This window comes from Odocoileus virginianus, chromosome 8 (assembly GCF_023699985.2).
Source record: "Odocoileus virginianus isolate 20LAN1187 ecotype Illinois chromosome 8, Ovbor_1.2, whole genome shotgun sequence".
NCBI lineage: Eukaryota > Metazoa > Chordata > Mammalia > Artiodactyla > Cervidae > Odocoileus > Odocoileus virginianus.
The window spans coordinates 10,936,279-10,955,920 of NC_069681.1; the positions used below are offsets into that span (position 1 = coordinate 10,936,279).

Below are 19,642 nucleotides of genomic sequence, written 5' to 3' on the forward strand. Positions count from 1 at the left end.
TACAGTCCAGTGGAGGAGGCAACACAAAACATAAACATAACCAAGTAAGAGCACCCAAGAGGAAGCGAAGAAGAAACTTCTCTGGGGTGCAATCTGTGAAGTCCCAAAAATCAACAGCATTTGGACGGAGACTGTGGCCCTTTGAAGAAAGGATGATTGGAAAATCTGTTTTGAAGTACTGGCAAGAATACAGAGAATACAGTGAAATGCTCAGTGTGCTAATAGGAAAAAAAGCCCAAAGAAGGATGGATCAATATAAAATATTGTAAAAGTCATTATGTTTTTACTGTTAATTTCAAGGTCATCATCTGAAACACTTTTATAATTACACTATGAAGCGACATTTAAGTGACATTAAAATTTTCCCCTCCCCTCTTCTTCAAAGTTTCACCTGCCAAATACAGAAATGTTAAAAGACAGACACAGGAAGAAAGAGCTACATATAAGGACACTGGAAAGCTGAGCACACTCCATGAGGTACTATGGAGATCTACCCACTGATTTGTTTTACTCTCCACCAGAAGCCATTTGTCTTCTGCTACAAGAAAAACCTTCTGGAGGTTGATGGGAAGCGAGATGGTGTGAGTTCGCCCTTCTAGAACATCCAGCACAGCCAGGGTGTTCCTGAAAAAAAGAAAAGAAAAAGAAAACTCTGTGAAAGGAAATGGTGAGGATATTGGCTGAGTAACCATAGCATAATCATGATATATTACACAACTCTAAAAACAATATTTTTAAGACTAGATGATAACAGAAAAATGTTATTGAGAAAACAGAGATATAAAACACTAAACTATATAAAGGCTTGCATAAGATTTAAAAATGGGAAGTGACATCCGCTATGTTAGTAGTGGTTGAGTATGTAATTATGAGCACTGTTTTTTTATGTGTGTTTTTCAATGTTCTGCAACGTGGGACAAGGTACTTTTAGAATAAAATAATACTAACTTGGTTACATTAGTTTACAATAAGCCAAAGTAAAGCAGCCGGCAGGAGACATAGAGACAGAGGTTCGATCCCTGGGTCAGAAAGATCCCCTGGAGAAGGAAAAGGCAACCCACTCCAGTATTCTTTCCTGGGAAATCCCATGGACAGAGGAGCCTGGCGGGTTACGGTCCATGGGGTCGCACAAGGTCAGACACGACTAAAGCAGCTTAGCACACACTGACATTAAAGGAGGAAAGAGAATGGACAGAATAATAATCCCAGTTTAAATCTTCTACAGCAAAAAACTCACCCTTTTTCTTTGTAGAACACTAGCCAGTTTTTGTGTGAAAACTCTTTACACATTTTGTAAGTTTCCTAAATACAAGAAAAAACAAAATATTCACGTTAACTGTGTTGGATGCAGTCACGTCTCTTCAGCTGCTTTTCCTTAAATAAAGTTCTTCAACGTGTAAAACATAATTCTCTGAGAAGCTACCCCTCTTCATCCATTCCAAGACTCTTACGGTAACATGGATTAAAATATATTTTAAAATTCACTGTGAACTATGTACTAAAACATTTTTAGGATAATATTTTAAAAAATAATGCCAAATGCTGGTTAGAAATAAACATGCTATCTGGTGATTAACTATGATGTTTGTACTATAGCATCAATACATAGGAAATACTTTGTTTCTTAGATTTGGATCTATCTATGACATTTAAAATATCTTTTTCATGACCTTTTAAGACCTATAAGCATGTTGTTGTCCAGGGCAGAGGGTAAGTCTGGTTTTATATCCATTACGTTTTTCTGAATGGCAGAATAGATTTCCTGGGATTGGCAAAAATGTTTAATTACTAGTTTATTAAGCTAAAACATTTATTTATCTTGTAAATACTACCAGATGCTGCACTCAAAGGTTCATTACATAAATCCAAAACATAAACATAAAACTGGAAAGCAGGTTAAAGTGCCTGCATGATTAGGGATTTATCATGAATATCACGCTCAAATGGCTCATGATGTCCAATGATTATTAGTTCAAATGTTCCTGCAATGGATACAAAAAGAACACTGATACTTACATATACATGTATCCATGTCTAACTGCTTGTATCATATTAAAATTCACAAGTGCCTAATAAAAGAATTCTTTTGTGCATTATAGCAAACAAAAGGTGCCGCAAGGGAGGGGCATGCATTTTTACAGTTAGAAAGCTACTGAAAATCCTTGGCAATTTGCTGGGCAGGCTGGGTATTCCTTACAGCTTCCTCCTTGTTCCACCAGGAAGTTTTCTTCATTGTAAATTCTTCTGAAGGCAGGACGAGACGGCGAAGGGCTTGGCTAGCGGGATCCAGCAACAGGATGACATTGCTCTGGAAATAAAGAGAATATTTTTTTTTTTAAAGCATCAGTCTCTTGGCAGCCTGGAAATAAAGGGTATTTAGTGATAAATAAACCAAAGGTAAGATGACAATACTGAAATATTTAAATGACTCCATAAAAACACTAAGTGATTTTCCCTAATACAGAATTTAAAGTTTAATAAGTTTAAAGTTTAATAAGGATATTTCTAATTATGTAAGGAAGACTTTCTTCTTTGAAGATTTTACCTTAAAACCATCTCCTTGTAAATATAGGCCAGGTTTAACCATGGCTCTGCTTTATTATGTATTAAGGAGGAAATTTAGACATTTGATCATTTTTAAAAGTCTGTTTACTTTTATCAAAATTATACTTAAAGAATGTGCAGTTAAACCAACACAGCATTGCAAAGCAACTATCTTCCAATTAAAATTTTTTTAAAAGTAAATTACAAAAAAAAAAAAAATGTTGAAAAACTCTTTTACACTATGCATTCAATTGTCTGATGATGAGAGGGGCTATGCTGTTAGTTGTTTGGCCTGAGGAATCACGGTGCTGGAGAAGACTTTTGAGAGTCCCTTGGACAGCAAACAGTCAATCCTAAAGGAAATCAACCTTGAATATTCTTTGGAAGGACTGATACTGAAGCTGAAGCTCCAATACTTTGGCCACCTGATGCGAAGAGCTGACTCATTTGAAAAGACCCTGATGCTGGGAAAGATTGAAGGCAGGAGGAGATGGGGATGACAGAGGATGAGATGGTTTGATGGCATCATTGACTCAATGGACATGAGTCTGAGCAAACTTGGGGAGATAGTAAAGGACGGGGAAGCCTGGTGTGCTGCAGTCCAGGGAGTCACAAAGAGTCAGACACAACTTAGCGACTGAAAAACACACTGTGCACAACTGAATCTCATTTGTTCTTTTCACAAACGCAGGTTCAACTCAGAAAATATGTACATGATACAAAGACCGATTAGCAAGAAAATACCAAGGACCCCAAGAACCAAGCTGGTAGTGAGTATTTCTTCATCTTGTCATTCACCGAGCTTGGGAACTCTCATAGCTCATGCTATGGTAACATACTGACAAGAGATTGCTCCAGCAGCATTCATCACGGTAACGCAAATGGAGTAATAATCTCTCAGAAATTAGGAGGATTTTTTCAAGAAAAAAAACTAAAAAAAATTAACACTAGATATTAAAATAAGTGAATAGAAACACATGAAATAACAACTTAAAATTTAGAAAGCCAAGAAAGATTGAATATTTTAAAGCAATGTAAAGAAGTTGGGTTTTCAGTTAAAATTTAAAGACATTTGAAGGTTAGACTAACAGGTTTAGAAAAAGGCACCAGAAAATTGTTTGTCAGGCCTCATTGTTATATAATTGTCTTTTTTTCTCTCTTATTTTGGTTCATTTTGTTTTGTCTTATTAAGATTTGGGGCTCCTTCAGTTATCTTAACCCTTATGAACTTTTCATTTTAAGAACTTTCTTTGGGGAAGATAAAATCACAAAGATCCGAAGAATTACTATACATTTTGTAAAATACATAAAAAATATGAAAAGTCTGCTCATTTCTTCCATAACATTTATTTGTTGTTGTTGTTCAGTCACTATGTCTGACTCTCTGTGGCCCCATGGACTGCAGCACACCAGGCTTTCCTGTCCTCCACTATCTCTGGGAGCTTCCCCAGACTCGTGTCCATTGAGTCAGTGATGCCATCCAACTTATATTTAAAGCAGAAAGAAGAATACAAGGATGAATAATCATTACCTTTGCCCTTTATTACATAATCTAATTAGAGAGGAAATAAAAGGAAATGCAAATAGATTAACGATTCATCTGCAAATCTGAGACCTCATAGTGTGGTCTCAATTTCTTTTACTAGCCAATTTTACTGAAGTGCACAAGAATTAAAGTAGTAGTTGTACTGAAGTTTCCTTTATTCCATATACTCCCAAATATTGGCTGTATTATAATAATTCTAAGCAACTTGACAAAGCTTAAAGTTTTCCTTATAAAGATACTTAGAATGCATCATTCTGTATAATATGCAATTCTCCATTACACTTCCATTACACGTGTGTGTTATGATGGAACTCTGCTCAACATTACATGGCATCCTAGATGGGAGAGGGGTTTGGGGGAGAAAGGATACATGTGTATGTATGGCTGACTCCCTTCACTGTTCACCTGAAACCATCACAATGTTGTTTGTTAATCAGCTGAACCCCAATACAAAATAAAAAGCTTATTTTTTTTTAAAAAAGAATGTGTGTTAGTAATATTCTTTTTTTAAAGCAACATATCATATAAGAAGCACCATTCCTGGCATTTGAAAGTTTGAATATGATAAAAATCTCAAGGAAAATCCTTAAAGTTTTCCTTAAGAAGTTGTACTAATAAGTTAAAATTTTTCAGTCTCTATTCTAGACTAAATCTTTTTTTGAGTTAGTATTTTTTAAAGAAGAAAATTTCTCTTATGATAAATATGTACAACATTAACACAAATCGCTAGCACTTAAGCAATTTGGATAATATTAACTTTTATGAGCAACAGAAAGTCCTAAAAATAATGTTTGATCCCAATATGATTAAGTAGAAGAATAAGCAGATGATTAAACAGATATGGTTACGCACAAAAATGAGTACAGTTTTGCATTTTTCTTCCTTTTTAGGGTCTAGTACTTCTGAAGTGAACTGAAAAACTGGATCTTTCTAAGTAACAGAAAACATACCTTTATATGTGTGTGTATATATACATGTTTCCAGCCACTGCTGTATTTAGAATTAGTTCTAGAAGCAACTGGCAACATGAAGGCTTTCTGCTGCTCCATCCTTTTAGATGTTAATGGTTTCCTTCTGTAAATGACTAATGATATATTCTGTCTGAGTTTAAAAATAGAATTTTGCGTCACACATGAGTACATGTAACTGTGGTTTTGGCACTCCTTCCAGGGGGGCAGGGTGGAGAAGCGAGTGAGCGATTTTATTATGTTTGTATTTGACTGGGAGAAAAGTAACCTCTGGATGACCTCCATGTCCTAAAGTCTGAAATTCTAAACTTTGTACAGATGTAATAAGTAATCTCATGGGGGTGGGGGTAGGGAGGAGGGAGGAAGCTTTATTTTTAGGCATGGCAAAGTTTCCCTTTCCTCACTTAAGATTTTATTTTAGCAAGGAATTTTTGAACAACTTCTTAAACTAACCAGCGAAATGCATCCGTTGCCAAGCTCTATAAAGACAAGGGATAGATGAATCAATGGAAGTACCTCTTTACAATATTTTAGACCCCTTGTCAGCTAGGGCAGAGTGGGGAAGAAGGAACTGAAGGCAGCACACTCATTTTTTCATTAGATCAGAATTATTCATCATTTGTTAAATTTTACAGTTACACGCTGTTCATTTGGAATTAAGGAGGGCTTAATACTCTAGTGTGGACATAATACAAAACAGACAGAGGATAGGTAGACAGAAAATCCTGGTAAGCCATGAGAGTCTGCTCAGGGCATTGAGGTAACCTGGAAAATCGCTGAACTGGTCAATGGGCAAAAGTCAGGCAGCATGCAAGAATGCCAGGAGGGAAAGTGTGGGTTTATACAAAAAACACACTGTCTTCCATGAAAGTCATTATACATGAGCAGGGAACTGATCCACAATGTTGCCAAATCATTGGATCTTTTGAGAAGACAAACTTCTTCCTGAGAACCTGAAAATCTCATACTTCTAGAATTGATACCTGTAAATTTGACAGTTTGCCTGACAGTTGAAAATTTGGCAAGATTTTTTGAAAAAATACTCCAAAATCAGACTTCTATTTAAATTTGATTGGTTCAATTAATCAAAAATCACCAAGATATCATGTGCTTTTTAGGAGAGTTTCCTCTGGCTGTAGAAATCAATTCGATGGCACTGACATTTGGTTGGAACTCTATAAAGTAAAACCCTTTCCAATGGGATGGACACAAGCTTTTCTAAGCAAGAGCTGGACATTTGTATATTCTGCTTCCAGGAGAAAGTAAAGTGAAAAAAAATTGTGAAAACCAGAAAAAAACTGATTAACTTAGAATTTATGATAATTGTTGAGTCCTGCCCAAGGCCATAGGTACGGGACCTTGCAGCAAGGCCACAGACGCAGAGAACCAAGGACACCTCCGCAGCTGACTGAGCCCCCCTGCAACGGTTGCTAAAAGCTCCTGTCACCACTGACAAGCTTCCTGACTCCCAATCAGGCAAAGACACCCACTCCAGTAAGCACCCCATAGCGCCCCAACCAATGACCTATGGCCAATGATCCAGGAGGAATTTTCTTTGTCCTGAGGCTATGAAAATTGTTATTAGCCCACGAAAACTGACTCTCTCTGGTCTATCAGGCGGTCAGCCCACTGTGCTTGCAGTATCCACATTATATCTGCTCGTTGTTCTTAATAAACTCACTCCCTTCTGAAATGCTCTGGGTCTGGAAATTCTTTTCCAACCTGTGCTTGGACTGCCTCAACAGTAATTACTTGGGCAAAGCCTAAAGTTGAAGTTGACTTACTTAACTCAGTGAAACACTGAAAAGCTATTTACGAGATTTTTTTTATTCTTGATTAGAAACAGTCTAAAAGCACTGTTCTGGGTAACACTTTACTCTTATAGTATCTTAAAATACTTAACAAGTAAAAACATTGCATTTTTTCAATATTTTCCTATGATGGATAACTTTTAAAAACTTCAGCAGTGAGAGCATAGACAAAATTAACATAATTCTGGTGGTGTCAATCCAGTTTGGCTTGAACTTCTGTTCCACCATGTGTTTACTGGGTAAGTTATTTACACTCCCTGAGCCTCAGTTTTCTCACCTGTAAATATTGATAAAGCTACCCCACTGAGCCTCTGGAAGAAGAGCATGGATAACGTATGCAATCTTTTCCTTGACACATTTGTCAGCATTTAATCATTGATCTTCCTCCTTGAGATATTCATCACTTGGCTTCTGAAATACCACACCCTGGTTTATTCATCTCCACCACTGGATACTCATCTTCAGTTCCCCTTGGTTGATTCCTCCTCCTTTCCCCGATTTCTTAATATTTCATTGCTCCATGGATTAGAGCTTAGACTTCTCTCTCTCTTTTTTTTAAGACTTCTCTTTTCTACCCACATTCCACTCCCTTAGTCATCACTTTCAGTTTCATGATTTAAATAACACTTATACTCCAGTGACTTCCCAATTTATGCTTCCTGTTCTCCATTAAACAGCAGAATCATCTACTGGGCTTTGTTATAGGCATCTCGAATTGAATCACACATCTAATTTTTCCTCCCAAATCAATTCCTTCCTCATCTCAGTTCATGGCAGGTCTACCCTTTTCGTTGCTCAAGCCTTAAATCTTAAAATTGACCTTAGTTTCTACTCTGTCACTTCATGTGTCTGATCTGTTAGGAAATCCTGTTAGTCGCACCTTCAGAATATATACAGAATCCATCATCAAAGATGATTTCCGAACTTGGGTGATCTCTTGCTTGAATCATTATAAAAATGTAAAAAGTAAAAAAAAAAATGTAAAATTAGTTTCCTTCATTTTGCCTTTGTACCTGTAGACTATTCACCACAGAGGAGCTAGAGAAATCCCTAGGGGTTTAGAAATCCCTAAAATATATGTCAGATCTAGCTGTTCCTCTGCTTGAAGCCCTCTAAGACCTTCTTCCCCTCACCTCACAGGCAGTGCAGAACCTTAGAACGATTCATAAGGCTCTACACCTCTGCCTCCCCACCCTCCACCGTGGTCCTGCCCCAGCTCACTGGGGGACCTCTTTGGCCTCGCCTCTTTATACTCTGGTCCTCATTCAATCTTCCCCACCACACTTCTTTAAAGCTGCAAAGGCATATTCCAGCCTCTGGGCCTTTGAATTTATAATTCCCTTTCCCTAGGAACTCTCTGCTTCCCAGTATCTCTTCTCTCCCTCAACGCTGTCAACTCTACTTAAATATCACTTTCTCAGGCAGGCGATCCCTGGCCCGCCCTGCTCTAAGTGGCAGTCTTCCTTCTGTTTTACTCTCCCTTGTTTCTCATTGTCTAATTTAAGTTGTGATTATTTATTTCGCTTATTGTCTATCTTTCTGCACCAGAATACAAGCTTCTCAGAACAAGGACTTTTGTGCTGTTTATGGAAGTATCCCTAAGAGTAAGCACATGACACTTATTTGATGAATGAATAATATGCTTAGAATACTATTTGGTGGGCTTCACTGTGGCTCAGTGGTAAAGAATCTGCCTGCACTGCAGCAGACACAGGAGACATGGGTTCGATCCCTGGGTTGGGAAGAAGGAAATGGCCACCCACTCCAGTATTCTCATCTGGAGAATCCCACGGATAGAGGAGCCTGGAAGGCTACAGTCCACAGGGTCACAAAGAGTTAGAAACAACTAAAATGACTGAATACACACACACACACACGCACACACACACACACACACACACAAAACTTGGTAGCTACCAGGTGGGTAACAGGTCTATAAAAACATTGCACTCCTTTCTATTGGAGAGTACAGATTAACTTTATTGTTGTTTAGTCACTAAGTTGTGTCCTTCTTGACATTATGAGTGCCCTTTTTGACTTTATGATGGGATTAGTGCCCTTACAAAAGACACATGGATGCAATCCCTGCTTCTTCTGCCATGTGAGGTCACAGGGAAAAGACAGCTGTCTAGGAAGTAGGTTTTCACCAGATCCCGAACCTGCAGTCACCTTGGTCTTGGACTCGCCAGGCTGCAGAACTGTGAGAAATAAATGCCTGCTGTTTACAAGCTACCTTGTCTATGGTACCTACATTACAGCAGCCAAAACAGATTAAGAGAGCAGTCCCCAACCTTTTGAGCACCAGGGTCCAGTTTTGTGGAAGACCATTCTTTCATGCATGCGGGATGGGACGAACGTTTTCAGGATGATTCAAGCAAGTTACATTTACTGTGCACTTTATTATTACATCAGCTCCACCTCAGATCATCAGGCATTCGATCCTGGAGGTTGGAGACCCCTGGACTAAGACAATTCCATTCAGTATAGTTACATAGCTGTCTCCACATGAAGAATGCCATTCGGGTTTCAGATAACATGTCATCTCCTAAGCGGAGCTATGTTAGCACTCTTGAGTACTATTCATTCTTCCGGCTCCTCCCACCCTACCCCCATCTTTCTCTAGGACATTTTTTCTTGTTGTTGTTTAGTCGCTAAATTGTGTCTGACTCTCTTGGGATCCCATGAACTGTACAGCAGTTATCACTGCTTGACATTGGCATATTTATTTGTTGGCTTACTTGCTGTCTGTCTCCCCAAAGAGAAGGCAAACTCCATAACAATGAACTGCTGCTGCTGTTGCTCCGTTTCCTCAGCGTGTAGATTCTGTGCAACCCCATGGACTACAGTCCACCAGGCTCCCCTGTCCACGGCATTCTCCAGGCAAGAATACTGGAGTGGGTTGCCATGCCCTCCTCTAGGAGGTCTTTCCGACCCAGGGATTGAACCCCCATCTCTTACGTCTCCTGCGTTGCAGGTGGATTCTTTACCGCTGAGCCACCAAGAAAGCCCCCAACAATGAACTATCCAGCCTCAAATGTCATTAGTCTGAGATGAGGAAACCCTCACTCAACATGTTTCAAAGATTAAAGCCCACGTTGAAGTCCCCCAGAGAGGAAGGCATTAGCCTGCCTTGTGGTACTGATAACATACAACTCCCGACTCCTTCCTGCAGCCCCTCTCCTCAGTCTTTATGAAAGCACACATTCTTAGTGATAGGCTGGAAAACATTCCTGCCTGCCCCTCACGTAAGTCACTCTTGGTATAGTGAGGCCATTACCTGCTGCTCATGGAGAACCACTTGACCCTTTAGGGGATTTCCCAGCGGTGCCACCGTCACAAATGGATGCCAGATTCCACTGGCCGTTCTCGGGAAGATGTCGAAAAGGTCCACAAAGTGGCCACTTTTCCCAGTCATATTCATAAAGTATAAGGACACGGGATTGCATGCAACTACATAGAGAGTATTTTCCTCATTTTCTGAAATGATAAAAAAAAAAAAAAGAGTTAATTCCATTCTGCAGTAGATCTTCTGACTGGTCCAAAAAGGTCCAGTGAAAACGGAATCATAAGACAGCGTACAATCAGAACTCAGCAGATGACCTGCACACGGATTGGTCAAAGAGCACTGGGAGAAGCAATTTCACAGTAGGGAATGGCAACCTACTCCAGTATTCTTGCCTGGAGAATCCCAGGGACAGAGGAGCCTAGTGGGCTACAGTCCATGGGATTGCAAAGAGTAGGATACAACTGAGTGACTAACACTTTCTTCTTTCTAGATGTATAAATAGATGGGACCATGCCTATCTACTCCAGGAAGTAAGTATCTACTTGTTTCCCAAAGAATTCCATAACATCTCACAGTAACACCATTAAATATTTAACACTCCTCAATGTCAGGAAACTCTTCCTTCTATGAAAGTATTTTGTGCTTCAATAAAAGTCTGTTTCCTCTTATTTTATTATTGGCTCAGATGGATAACAGCTGGTCAACATCTTCCGTCTGCTACTCTGGTGTTTCCCAGTTTACTAGATCTTTAAGCTTTTCAAGTAAATAAGTATTTCCATTTTTTGATTCTTAGCTCTATGGATCTTATTTTCCAAATTATCTTTTTTCATATTTGTGTATTTTTATTATTACAAAACTTGTCTTTTCAGTCAAGTACTTGATCAGGTCCCTTTTCTGAATTCTATTTCACTGCTTCTTCAACTTTCAAGTGTGTGTGAATCACCTGGGGATCTAATGAAAGTGCAGATTCTGACTCAGGGGCTCTGGAGTAGGGTTTCAGACTCTGCCTTTCCAATGAGCTCCCAGGAAATGTCACTGCTGTAGGCTTGAGGCAGGGGCTCTGGGGTGGGGTTTCACTCTGCCTTTCCAATGAGCTCCCAGGAAATGTCACTGCTCTAGGCTTGAGGCAGGGGTTCTGGGGTGGGATTTCACTCTGCCTTTCCAGTGAACTCCCAAGATATGTCACTGCAGTTGGCTTGAGGGCATTCCTTTGAGTAGCCAGGTTCTGGACTGTTAACCATAATCTCTATTTCCGGGCACCCCAAAGCAAGGGATTAAGCTGCTTCTGTATAATAATCACTATTAATATCACTCATCATCTAGGTATCTATTTACAGTGGTCATATTTTCTGGACCCCAAACTAAGGTATAAGCTGTGATAATGAGATATGTGGGACTATGCTGGAAATTTCAGGAAAAAAATATAGTGTGTATGTGTGTGTGTGTGATGTGTACACATAAAGACCAAATATATATAAAGATAAATTAAACAAATAAGCTAACATTGATAAGAAACACAAGTCAGTAGAAGATCAGAGAAAGGCATTATTTAGGAGAAACTGTGAACTATTGTACTACAGTTCCAAATATCAGAATCACATAACTTACAATTTAAGAATGTTTTTAATGTGTCTATCAGCACAAATAAATTCAATTCAACATTTATTGAGCAACTTTGTACACAGCATAGGGAATTAGGAAATATAATAAAAGTATTAATAGAAATATACTTCATAAACATCAATTGTCCTCTCTTATTGCAGCATTAAGTACTGTTTGGTCTCTGACTCAAACATATCTATCTATCCAACTAACTGATTCTAAGAGAACCAAGAAAATCTTCTTTTCTCTCCCAAATACAAAATAGGCACAAAAAAAAGAGAGAGAGAGAGAGATTAAAAGAAACAACACAAAGGCCCAGTTTGCAAATGTGCACAACACTGAAACAGAGGGTTAAATTTCGTGAGGGAGAGCAAATGAGTTTCACTTTTAAGGATCAGTTCTGACTGCCTAGCTGGGGCTGCCTGGAATGCTGAGTTGAGAAGAACTGTGAGACTGTGACAAGATTTAACGACCCCTGTCACTGACATGACGCAGAGGTTCACAGCATACTTATTTACAATCTCTAAAAATGAGACAAGGACCAAAGTTCAAACTATCGGTAAGATCTATACGCATTCTTTACTCATGTACGTTCTGTGGATGTTTGTTCCTAACTTTAGCTATGTTGAGTAAAAATATGTGTTTCTAAAATGTACAGGGTTTTTGTGGGTTAAATTATGTGAGGGACTGGTGTTGCTATTAAGACATTTTCAGTTCAGTTCAGTTCAGTCGCTCAGTCGTGTCCAACTCTTTGCAACCCCATGGACTGCAGCACGCAGGCCTCCCTGTCCACCATCAGCTCTCCGAGTTTACCCAAACCCATGTCCATCAAGTCGGTGATGTCATCCAACCATCTCATCCTCTGTTGTCCCCTTCTCCTCCTGCCTTCAATCTTTCCCAGCATCAGGGTCTTTTCAAATGAGTCAGTTCTCTGCATTAGGTAGCCAAAGTATTGGAGTTTCAGCTTCAGCATCAGTCCTTCCAATGAACACCCAGGATTGACTTCCCTTAGGATGGAGTGGTTGGATCTCTTTGCAGTCCAAGGGACTCTCAAGAGTCTTCTCCAACACCACAGTTCAAAAGCTCAATTCTTCGGCACTCAGCTTTCTTTATAGTCCAACTCTCACATCCATACATGACTAGTGGAAAAACCATAGCTTTGACTAGATGGACCTTTGTTGTCAAAGTAATCTCTCTGCTTTTTAATATGCTTTCTAGGTTGGTCATAACTTTCCTTCCAAGGAGTAAGAGTCTTTTAATTTCATGGCTGTAGTCACCATCTGCAGTGATTTTGGAGCCCCCCAACATAAAGTCTGTCATTGTTTCCACTGTTTCCCCATCTACTTGCCAGGAAGTGATGGGACAGGATGCCATGATCTTAGTTTTCTCAATGTTGAGTTTTAAGCCAACTTCTTCACTCTCCTCTTTCACCTTCATCAAGAGACTCTTTAGTTCTTCTTCACTTTCTACATTCATATTATTCTCTACATAATAGGGCTTCCCTGATGGCTTAGCCAATAAAGAATCCACTTGCAGTGCAGGAGACCGGAGTTCGATCCCTGGGTAGGAAGATCCCCTGGAGAAGGAAATGGCAACCCACTCCAGTATTCTTGTCTAGAGAACTCCATGGACAGAGGAGACTGGTGGGTCACATGTGACCATGGGGTCACAAAGAGTCAGACACGACTAAGTGACGAATAAACCCAACACACAGGGAATGTAAAATATCTTAATAGGAACACCAGTCTGTTACCAACAAAAACCCTGTACATTTTAAAAGCACAGATTTTTACTCAACATAGCTGATTTTAGGAACAAAGATTGATAGAATGTACACAAACAAAAGCTTGCTTCCTAATTTTTGCCTGAAGAATCCCCATTGTAGATAAGTTAGTGACTCTCTCCCTTCCCCCTGTCATCACTTCTGTTGATATCACCTTAGTAACTGCCATCAGTTGAAAACTTCTGCCAAAAAGTACCCAGGACACACTGCATGAATCAGTAGGTAATGGCAACAGTCCAGAGATGCAGATGCCAAAAATTCATATCCTTTATTTGCCATTCTTTACAATGAGAGGTTTAATGACTGCAAATGCTCCAATCCTGCTTTCAGAATACATATAATCACCAAACTGGAATCCCAGCCAAAAAAAATCCAATGTTTTTCCTTTTTCTTCCCCCTTCTATTTTTAGCATGAGCCTGGGTGAGTTTAACTTTGTGCTACAATGGTAATGAGAAACAGACATGCATATAAACTCAGCCATGCTTACGTGGATTCCACAATAGTATTTTGTTAGGTTGTTATAGGAAATTAGATCTAAACTACATATAATTGCTATCCAATCCAAGAATGACACAGTTACTGAGTCTAGTATAGACTTCTTGATGTCTAGAGATTATTTTGATCTGGCTTTAAAAAAAATCAGTGCAGGAAGGAAAAATCAAAAGAATAAACTGACATACCATGTGTTGTAGCAACATCACAGATTAAGTTCATTTCATCCAATGGTAACCTCCAGGAGCTACATTCTTCAGTAAAGGTTTGGGATCTTCCTTCATGTCTTTCTATTGGATACTCCTGTATGTTTATAAGTGCTGGACCCTATTTAAAAAAAAAGTAGTTATCTGCAATAAGATATTTGGGTAGTTATCAAAATGCAGAAAAGTTAAGAATTCTTCCAAACTAAGATTTTCAATTCAAATACTATCTTGATATACCTCTTCTCATTTTATTGACTGGCATAATACTTATGACAATAATAATACCATATAGTTGCATTCATAAAGGCTTTCACATGTGCTATCATATTTAATTTCTCATTTTGTTTTATTTTTATTCAGAAAATATATCATATAAAATCTCATAGGAGTTCTCATTACTTTACTCTTTCCTAAGCCAACTGCAAGTTTTGAACTCCAAGTATGGGGACCCAGAGCTGTCCAAACCAGGAGAATAATTTTTTAAATACAATTGATTTGCATGCCCTTACAGTCCTTAATTAGTCAAAACTTTTTGGGTCAGATAGTGACTATTGTGGCAGTCGGGGCTTCTTGGGTGGTGTAGTGGTAAAAGAATCTACCTGCCAATACAGGAGATGCAGGAGACTTGGGTTTGATCCCTGGGTTGAGAAGATCCCTTGGAGTAGGAAATGGCAAAACACTCCAGTATTCTTGCTGGGAAAATTCCATGGACAGAGGAGCCTGGTGGGCTACAGTCCATGGGATCACAAAGAGTCAGACATGACTGAGTGACTGAGCATGCACACATTCATAGGTGCTATTACCCCTTCTGTCTAGACTGTATCTTAGGAGCTAGATGACTAAATATTACATTTCTTGTACTCCTTTGCAGCAAGCATTCTGGATATGATTTAGCTTCTGCCAATTAAATGCACTTGCATGAGATTTGTAAGGTGGATGAGCAGCAGAAGCTATCCTCCTGCAGTCAGTGTGGACAAGGCGAATCTGACAGAAATGAGCAGTCAGAGTCTATGCTCTACTACAAGGGCTGACAAACTACAGCTCACAGGTCAAGTCTGATCCACTCCCTGATTGTGTCAATAAAATGTTACTAGGACACAGTGTCACTCATTTGTTAAAGTATTGCCTGAGGCTGCTTTTGAGCTACCATGGCAAAGCTGAGTAGCTGTGACAGAATCTATATGGCCACCACGCCTGAAATATTTACTCGTGTGTGTGTGTGTGTGTGTGTGTGTGTGTGCATGCTCCGTTGATCAGTCGTCTTTGATTCTTTGCAAGCTTATGGACTGTAGCCAGTCAGGCTCCTCTGTCCTTGGAATTTTCCAGGCAAGAATACTGGAGTGGGTTGCCATTTCCTTCTGCAGGGGGGTCTTCCCGACGCAGGGATCAAACCCGGGTCTCTAATGTCTTCTGCATTGGTAGGTGGATTCTTTACCACTGAGCCACCACTATCCAGCCCCTTACAGGAAAAGTTTCCTAGTCTGGACTTACTGTGCAGAAGCAAAAACACTGATCCTGAAACCAAAGGTCCAGGGTGGCCGCTTATCTCTTGTCCAATTGATTATATAAGCAGCTAATTCCTCACAGTTAAACCTAGAGGGATTGCTACTGCAACTAGTGATTGATATTTCTTTGCTTTTTTTCTTGAAAACAAATATAATGGGGTAACTGCCCTACTTGACTTTCCTGAAATACAGAGTAGCTCTTAGGAATTCTACTAATCATTAGCCATTACCTATATCATGACCCTCAGAGGCCAGACTCACTTGAGAATCACAGAAGAAGCTAAATCTATTCTGAAACAACATCAGAACAATCATTTCTAAGACTGAATAGATTTTCTCTAGGGAAGAAACTGAAAAATAGATAACATTCAATATTCTAATGAAAAAATAATGATATCAACCTTAACGTCTATATGATGAGTTTCTGCTGGACACAGCAGTTTTTGCATTCCATTTCTTGACTGACCAATTGTCCAGTAGCCCATGAAGGTCTGCTCCGGCAGAGGCAACCTGTCAAAGATTAATTTGAAGAGTAAACATGTCTCTTTGTTTCCAAGTCACAGGAAAAAACAAGAACCATGTATTGAAAGTGTTTAGTCGCTCAGTCGTGTCCAACTCTTTGTGACCCTATGGACTGTAGCCTGCCAGACTCCTCTGTCCATGGAATTCTCCAGGCAAGAGTACTGGAGTGGGTTGCCATGTATTACTGATCACATAAAGAAATCTGAAGAACACTTTACTTCGAAGTGAGTTCTACTTCATTTTATTAAAAGACAGTCTTTAATAGAATGTTTAAAATATACTTGAAAAAGAAAAGAATTCACATTTCAGAAACTCAGAAGGTAATGTCCTACTCTGTTTTTACCATAATGACAAATATAATTAACGTTTAAGTATTTTTTTCCTGAATTGGTAAATACTTAGTAATTTAACATCTGAATTCCTGTTAGAGTAATAGAAAGGACTTAGGGGTAAAATGGAGCAATCCATCAGTTTTTTTCATTCTATTCTCCTAAATTTGAAATCAAATAATAAGTAGTACAGAATACTACTGGGATTCCCAGGTGGCTCAGTGGTAAAGAATCTGCCTGTCAATGTAGATTGTGAGTTCGATCTCTGGGTCAGGAAGATTCCCCTGGAGAAGGAAATGGCAACCCACTCCAGCACTCTTGCCTGGGAAATCCCATGGACAAAGGAGCCTGGTGGGCCCCAGACCATGGCATCACAAAGAGTCAGACACAACTCAGGGACTAAACACCACCACCAGAATTCTACAGGTCACATGTTTGTAAGTTGTACAGGGAAACTTTCACAGCATCCACTTTAGCACTTTAATTTTTATTTTTTTTACTTTGAACTGACATAAAATACCTACAGAAACATCAACACAAATGTGCCACTTACTCCAGAGCACACCTATGTGTCCAGCACTCAAGCATCACCAACACTCAGAAACTCCCTTGGACTATTTCAGTCATTACCCCTACCATGGGAGCTACTATGCTGACTTCTAATGGAATTATTCTATGTTTAGATTCCATTTTATCTAAAGCTACGTTTAAATAAAATAACTTGCAAAAACAAGTATGGCAATGCTAAAGGACAAAACCACAGATAAATTTTTTTAGAATAAAGCCTTTACTTTTTAATCATACTAAATTTTTTGGAATGTTTAAAAAAGAAACGATTAATTTGTCATTCAATTCATTATGAATTTCTTATTCGATGGTAAGTGAAGGCCAAAAATTATTCAGAGTTAAAAGTTCTTCAAAAATAATGCATAATATGACTATAAATTGAAATGAATGCTTGAAATAAGCATCATGATCATTAAAAGAGTACATACTGATATTTAGAAAATCACTTTTTTTTCAGTAAAAGAGTAAGTCTGACAAAATATCTCCACATACTTGATAAGACCATGGAAGGCTTAGATTTTTTTTGCTTAGAATAGTGAAACCAAGTATTCTGGTGGAATATGATTTTTGTCCTTTGAAATGCTAATGTTTAACACCACAGGAACGAAATCTAAAAAAATTTACATTGAAATTCTTCTAAATCATAACATAAATCATTCAAAAGGACATATATGCTTTGTATCTATCATTTAAAATACATTTTAAGTACACGGACAATTATCCTGATTGGTCATCACTTATTTCCCTGTTTCGTTTTGTTTTTTTTTTTACCACTAATGAGGTGGAAGAGGCACTGAGTTAGGGGATTTACTATAACTGTTCTCTCTTAAGGTAATAAAACATATTCCCATGTCAAAAGGAAAGATCTTGAAAGCGTCTTGTAGACTAGACTCTCTCTCTGCTTGTTTAGGGAATGAACAGTGTTCACTGCCTTCAGCAGTTCACCGAAGGGGAATTAGATCTCTAAAAACAGCAGAAAACAAAGGAAGGAGAAACACCTGATTTCTTTCTAGTGGAGAAGATTTAACGGGTTCTAGTGCTAGTTCTTTTATTAATTAGTTCTTTCTTGTGAAAGAAAAGTTAGATAATTTCTCTGAGTGTTAATTTTTTCCTTTGTGAGACGAAGGCAATATCGGTAAGATTCTGGTTTCTTCTAAGGACTGGGGGAGTCTCTGATGACCATTTTAGAGAGTGGAGTGAAGTACCAGTGGTAGATCTTGCATAACCTTTGGTTCTGGAGTGAATATAAATAATCAGAATAAAACTATCTACACCTATCAATAGAAGGGGCTTCCCTGGTGGCTCAGCTGGTAAAGAACCCACCTCCCCATGTAGAAGACACAACAGACACAGGTTTGATCCCTGGGTTGGGAAGATCCCCTGGAGAAGGAAATGGCAACTCTCTCCAGTATTCTTGCCTGGAGAATTCCAGGGACAGAGAAGCCTGGAGGGCTACAGTCCATGGGGTCGCAAAGAGTTGGACTCGATCAAGAGTGCACGCATGCCAGGCCACATCAGTAGAATAGGTGCCTGGTAGACAAAATTGCTTTTTTAAAGCTAATAAAAAGGAGCTCTATGTCCAACCCAAATCATCTCTTTGAAGACAACAGAAACAGTTACACATCTGGAAATATAATCAGAGGTGGAACATTGCTTAATAAAAATTATGCTCAGTTGATAGGCTGAAATAAAGCCTAAAAAACTGGTCTAATATATCCTTTAATAATCTCACAAAATATCATACAGATGCTAAAAACAAAATAAAACCAAAACCTTCATCCATTTGGGAAAAAAATAACTTTACTAGACTTCTAATTTTTAATGACAACCCCCAGGGAATATTCATGAAAGCTGCTTTGAACTTGCCAATTCACTCTAAGTAACGGTCATGGAAATTACAGACTGCCTGGTTCCATTTAAAAATAGCACTAGCTGTTTGGTTGGCAGAGTATGGGAAGGACCTTCAGGTACCTCATATAGAATCTGTTTCGAAATCATATAACAAGATGCCATTAGTGTTAATAATTGCAACTGAAAGTCACACATGCAGGGTGTTTTGAAGTTACCCAATCAAACTGATTCTATCTGCCCCTTGGTAATACGGGGAGTTGTTTCTAGACTTCCTGTGGGCTCTAGGGTGGCCAAATGAAGTAAACCAAAGCCCCTCATTTATTTTCCACTACTAAGTTTTCCCAATACATTGTGGAAAAATTTGACAGTTATTAACTCTCTCCCCTTCAATAAGTTACCGCACGCATGCTAAGTCGCTTCAGTCATGTCTGACTCTTTGTGGCCCCATGGACTATAGCCCACCAGGCTCCTCTGTCCCTGGAATTCTCCAGGCAAGACTGCTGGAGGGGGTAGCCATTCTCTTCTTCAGGGGATCTTCCCAACCCAGGGATGGAACCCAGGTCTCCTGCATTGCGGGCAGATTCTTTACCATCTGAGCCACCAGGGAAGTCCAGTTAGGGGCAAGGGGA

The 19,642-nt window shown here is 39.0% G+C and overlaps 1 protein-coding gene across 1 annotated transcript in view; it reads right to left on the bottom strand.

Annotated features, from left to right (window-relative positions):
• Positions 1 to 19,642, bottom strand: part of VWA8 (von Willebrand factor A domain containing 8) — a 367,424-nt gene that overhangs the window by 141,689 nt on the left and 206,093 nt on the right. Inside the window, exons 27-32 of the mRNA XM_070471177.1 lie at positions 16,146 to 16,254; positions 14,222 to 14,360; positions 10,147 to 10,346; positions 2,198 to 2,308; positions 1,238 to 1,302; positions 499 to 624 (exon numbers count right to left, since the gene is read on the bottom strand). Of these exons, the coding sequence (XP_070327278.1) occupies positions 499 to 624; positions 1,238 to 1,302; positions 2,198 to 2,308; positions 10,147 to 10,346; positions 14,222 to 14,360; positions 16,146 to 16,254 (750 nt within the window). The remainder of the gene's footprint in view (positions 1 to 498; positions 625 to 1,237; positions 1,303 to 2,197; positions 2,309 to 10,146; positions 10,347 to 14,221; positions 14,361 to 16,145; positions 16,255 to 19,642) is intronic.